The sequence below is a fragment of the Trypanosoma theileri genome, assembly GCF_002087225.1.
Source record: "Trypanosoma theileri isolate Edinburgh chromosome Unknown TM35_Tth_13_V1, whole genome shotgun sequence".
Taxonomy (NCBI): domain Eukaryota; phylum Euglenozoa; class Kinetoplastea; order Trypanosomatida; family Trypanosomatidae; genus Trypanosoma; species Trypanosoma theileri.
Genome location: NW_021639855.1, coordinates 59,480 through 65,237, shown reverse-complemented (window position 1 = coordinate 65,237; position 5,758 = coordinate 59,480). Strand labels below are relative to the sequence as shown.

At 38.8% G+C, this 5,758-nt stretch overlaps 1 protein-coding gene across 1 annotated transcript; it reads left to right on the top strand.

The window, feature by feature from the left end:
• Nucleotides 1-415: 415 nt before the first annotated feature.
• Nucleotides 416-5,191, top strand: TM35_000131310 (metal ion binding protein; the record flags this gene model as incomplete). Its single annotated transcript, XM_029025347.1, has 1 exon — nt 416-5,191. The coding sequence occupies one exon, from the start codon at nt 416-418 to the stop codon at nt 5,189-5,191; it is 4,776 nt and encodes a 1,591-aa protein (XP_028883193.1).
• Nucleotides 5,192-5,758: the final 567 nt, after the last annotated feature.

The following is a 5,758-nucleotide window of genomic DNA, read 5'->3' as shown; positions in this document are numbered from 1 at the left end:
TATATATATATATATATATGGGGATGTATGCATATGTGTGGAGTCTTGTTTTTTTTTCTTTTTGATTTTTTGGTATGTGAGTATGCATTACTATTGTTCATCTGTGCGTTCTATCTGATTGGGCAGCTGTTTCAGCAGAAACTCAATTTCCGTGTATTTTTTTTTTTTTCATGTTAGTCTCTTGGAAAGGCAGTTGTTGAGGATGTATTTCTTCCTTTGTCTTTTCGGAAAAATGATATCCATAGTATTTGTAATTCTATCACTGTGTCTCTGTGTTGTTTTTTTTTTTTTTTTTTTTTAATGATTTTCTTATGTTTGATCGTTATTTCTTTATTTTTATCTATTTCTCTATTTCTCTCACTCTTTATCTATTTCTATTGGAAGAAAGGGGAAAGAAAAAGATAAACACCAGAGGATGTTGCATCTCTCCCCTACAGCTACCAGTAGTACCAGCAGCAATAGCAGCAAACGAAAGTCCGTCTGCCGCAATGAGATGCCGAGTAAATTGCCTCCCATTCGGGCTGCAGGCGCGATGTTAATACCAACGAAACCAAAAACAAAACCAGAAAAAGCAGCAAGAACAATAAATGGTGGAGCCACCGCCGCCGCCGATGAATTGCTACAGTTAAAACATCTTCTACGCATGCAGGAGAGGCGATTGAATGAACGTCGACGTATTATGTCGAGTACTGTTCCCTGTGCTGATATTAAGAGACTCGTCGCTAAGGATATAGATACTCTTTCCGCAGTGGATCCAATAAATGAACTGAGAACACCAGAATCAAATTGTATGGATGATATATCCTTGACTATAAGTGGAGCTAAATATAATGCAACTCCTATTCTTCCTCAGTTGCAGGAAAGCGCATTAGAGAAATCTAAAGAAACAACAACAGAGAAGAAGAAGGAAACAATACCAGAGGAAAAGAACGAAATAACAACAGAGAAACCTAAAGAGACAACACTTGAGGAGAAGGAGACAATACCAGAGGAGAAGAAGGAAAAAATACCAGAGAAGAAGGAAACAACAACAGAGGAGAAGAAGGAAACAGAAGAAAAGTATGAGAAGAAAGAAAAAGAAGAAGAAAAAGATGATGAGAGTGAAGTACGAAGGTTAGAAGAAGAAATTAATCGTTGTAATTCACGTATTAATCGTATTCAAAGTGTAATGGCTCGTTCATGGAAGACTTCACAACCACGATCTAACACTGTATCCCCACCCTCACCATTAGATGTGAATGGAGGAGAAACAGCTGCGAGTGGAACTCTGCCTGAGATAGTTGATATGCCAACAATAGTTTGTACATTTCCTGAACCGGAAGAAACAAAGAAAGAAAGTGAACCACTTGTCTCATGTATACATCCTCAAATGGAGGCTAGTTCTTTAGATGTATGGAGAATGGGAAATAATAATGCCAGTGTGACGAATTTATTTGAAGCTGAACAGTCTGTTTTAAATATGACAATGGGACGAATGTCTATGCGATCCAGTAGTGTTTTGCGAGTAACGGATACAACAGTGGCATTTATGGAACTTTTGGGCGGAAGACGTGATGTGGTTTTACCATCACCGAGTGAATTAGATATTACTCGTGGTGGTGATATTCTCTCATCTAATTATATACTAAAGGTGGACGTACAGGATGCATTGCGTAAACGTAAAGGACCAACTGGAATTATAGCAGGTGCCCCTTTTTTTCGTATGGTGCCTTTATTAAATATAGCTGGAGTAGCCCAACCGAGTATTAGTGCGATTAGTACAGTTTTAAATGCTTTACGTCGTGCTTTTGATGGGGCTGTTGTTTGGGTGAATCTTAGAGAGGAACCACTTGTGTATATTAATAATGAAGCTCATATTGTTCGTGAGCGGAAAGAACCTCTTATGCCAATGATCATTCCTAATGTCACCAGTCGTAGTATTGCACAGATTGAAGAAAAACTTAAACAAGAAGTATTGAAAGAGGCTCGTGAAAATGGTGGTAATATAAGTATCCACATGGAAGGAAAAGATGGTGTAATGGAGGATCAATGGGAATCTGCAGATCCTTCTCGTGTTTTAACTATTCAAGATGTTTTTAATGGATTAAAACCAACTGTTATGTATTACCGTCGACCTATTACAAGAAATGTTGGTCCTCAACCACAAGATTTTGATTTCGTGGTTGATTTATGCTTGGAAGATTCAAAATCTGTTATTATTTACAATTGTCAATCCGGAAGAGGTAAAACAAGTGCAATGATGCTTATTACAAGTATTGTACGTTTATATCAAGCATGTATTCCAGATGAATCCTTTGATATTCGTTTACTACGTAGTGATATTAGAGGATTTAATTTCCGAACCATTAAAAAAATTGTTTCACTTATTCCAGATGGTAAACTTCATGAACGTCGAGTGATGGTGCTGTTGGAACTTTCAGATAAGGGATACTCTATCGCCGAACATATAAATGCCGCATTTAATACAGGAAGTGCATCTGCAGAAGAAGCTATTATGCATTTACAACAATATGCGTATTTTCTTGTTTTCTCTTACTATTGTGAACAACGTTTTTGGGGATATCATACCAAAGCACCTTTCAGTGTATGGCTTGCGGAAAAAAATGAACTTAAACTCCTAATCACTAGTATTCAATCTATGGAAGAGGAATTTAAAGAAGAACGGATTGTGGCCCCTGTGGATGCAGGTGAAGAGGCCTGGGCGGCAAGTATTGTTCGTCATCGTAAAGGCAATGTACTTAACGCGGGTCGTATTTTGTGTAGTGTTCCTATGGAAACAGAGGATCATGTGAGTATAAATGCCTTACGGCAATTAGCCCCGGATGTGCCGATCTTTACATGTGGAAGACTCACACAAGAGGGACGAGATACACTCGTAACGGAAATACGCAGAAAATTCCCAACACAAAAACGTATTCAATGGATCAGTCTTCGTGCAGAACCGATGGTATTTATTAATGAAACCTGTTTTACACTTACCGATTATGATTCTGTTCCAAGTAATCCTACAGAAATAGGATCTACCATGCATGTTTCTCTAAAGGCATTAGAACAAATTGAGGAACGTTTACGACGAGATGTGATTCTTGAATCACAAGAACGTAAAGGACAAATTTTATTACATCGTATAGATGAATTGGGAAAACGAGTAACTTTACGTGTGAAGGTATGTACTGTGCGAACACCCAAAGCTACCATGTTGGATTTTGCAAAAGAGTGTGGAATCGATTATCGTCATATACCAATTCCTTTCTCTGGACATATGTTACCATCGGATATTGATCCTCTTTTGTCATTTTTAAGCAAATATAGTGATGCTGAGGATGTATTTATTATCAACGATACGGAGGGAGCTACACGAACAACGGTAGCTCTTAATATTCTTACCATTTTTCGTGCTTCTCGTGTACGTAATCTACGACAGTTAACCACTCCAGATGATATAAGAGAGGTACTTCGTGTGGGTCATAATAATATTGTTTTACCACAAGCTCAAATCGTTTCTTGTGTTCCTGTTAATCCAGAAGAGGTACCTACTAAACCTATAGAATTACAAGTGGCATTAACCATTTGTCAGATGCTTACAGCAGGTTCACTACTGCGAGCAGTAACGGCTGCAACAGAGCTTGGTGGACGTGGAATGCGATGGAATATACTTCATGCCTTAAACCGTCTTAAAGAAGAGATGGTAAATGATACGATGGGTCTAAAGGCAAAGTTAATGCGAGAAGCCGTACATTTAGTACGTACATATCTTCTTATATTACTTAGTACTATTTATATTGATACGATGGGTGATTATGATACACAGGAACCTTTCAGTGATTGGGTGGATAAACGAGTGGAAGTGGCTAATATTATTGCCAATCTTGATCAACGTGCAGAGCAGACACTGAAGTATGTGGAAACACGCAATATATTAAAAACAGATCTCACACGGCGAAGTGGTGATGTCTTAACAGGTAACTTTGCACTGAAAGCAGATCACTTCCCGGGATGTAGAAAGAAGGGACTTCGTCCAGAGTTGTGTGGAGCACCAAATCTACGTAAGGTAAATGGTGTGAATGTTTATGGTGTAGCCATTCCCACACTTATGGGTATTCATAATATACTTTCATTACTTGGGGCTTCACATGAACCCTTCGCGACTTATCCTGGTGAACAGAATGATAGAGAACTGTATACCGCATTTGCCGCACCTCGTCTCTTTGATCCTCAATTTCGTGCGGAAGAATTGTCTAAACCTCTTCGTGGTCATGTTGTGTGGGTAAACTTGCGAGAAGAACCTGTTCTCTACGTGGGCGATCGTCCATTTGTACTGCGTAACTTGGATGCCCCATATGTAAATGTGGAATTAACAGGTATTGAAGCCCAAAAGGTGGAACTTGTGGAATCCCATTTGTTAACAGATGTATTAAAAGAGGCGGAAAATCATGATGGAATGTGTCTTGTCAGTGATGAAGGAAATCCTGGTGAACTTGTTGGAATATGGGAAACGGCAACTACAGAAACAGTAAAGACAATACGACAGATTTATAATGATTTGGCCGCTCAGGGATTTCGTGTTTCTCTCTTGCGTCTTCCCGTCACAGATGAACAGAGTCCTGGTGTAGAGGACTTTGATGCCTTAGTGTCATCTTTACTTCCACACATCACAACGCACATGGATCGTCGAGAGACTCTTTCATTTGTGTTTAATTGTCAAATGGGACGGGGCCGTACAACTACCGGAATGGTGATTTGTTGTTTATTGATTGGTCTTGTTATGCCAGAGTATTATGATGAATTGGATAATATGTTTAATCCATTGTATAAACCAGAGGATTCCGTTCTTTCACGTGGGGATTACGGGTGTATTATGCAACTAAAACGTGTGTTAACAGCTGGACGTAATGCAAAGCACCGTGTGGATCTTGTCATTGAGGCATGTTCACAAATGCAGAATCTACGAACAGCCATAGAGGCATTTGCACAACAGGTGAACTCCCCAGATGTCACAGAGGCACAACGAGGACATGCACATCATCACGGTGTACATTATCTCCGCCGTTATTTCAATCTCATCACGTTTGCGGCGTATTTAGAGGAGGATTACGTTCCAATGAAGAGACACATGCGGGGGACGTATGCGGATTGGTTGGCCCAGCGGCCCGAACTCACAACGCTGTGCGAAACAGCATCACTCAAGTAGAGAGAGAGAGAGAGAGAAAGAGAGAGTTTATAGTTTATGCTCTCCAAAAGATTAAGAGCAAATGAATAGCAAATAATATATATATATATATATATATATATATATATATATATATGAACAAAACAAAAACAAGGAACTCCCTTCCCTCAAAAAGAAAAGAAAAAAAAAGAAAGAAAAAAAGGATTTGTGTAGAGAAGGTGAAATTCAAAGGTTAAGAGGATATCAGTTTGAAGTGCAGCTGGTTGGGGAAAATTGGTGTTGCTCAGTTGGAGGGAGAAAGGAGGGGTGGGGGATTGCGTTTTAGAAGAGATATCACAATCAATGTATACTCAAGATTTTTTTTTTCTCATATATGATGACCAATTCTGTATTATTAAAATGGAACACCATTTGCTGGTTGGAATAACGCAAACTGTACGTTTTTTTTTTTTTCATTATTATTATTATTACCATTGTTACTTATTAATTATTTACTTTCGTTCTTTTTGGTGTGTGGCGTTATATCGTTGCGGCATTTTGGTGTTCGCTTCACAGATGTCTCCTTTGTTTCTTAACATTGGCATTTGT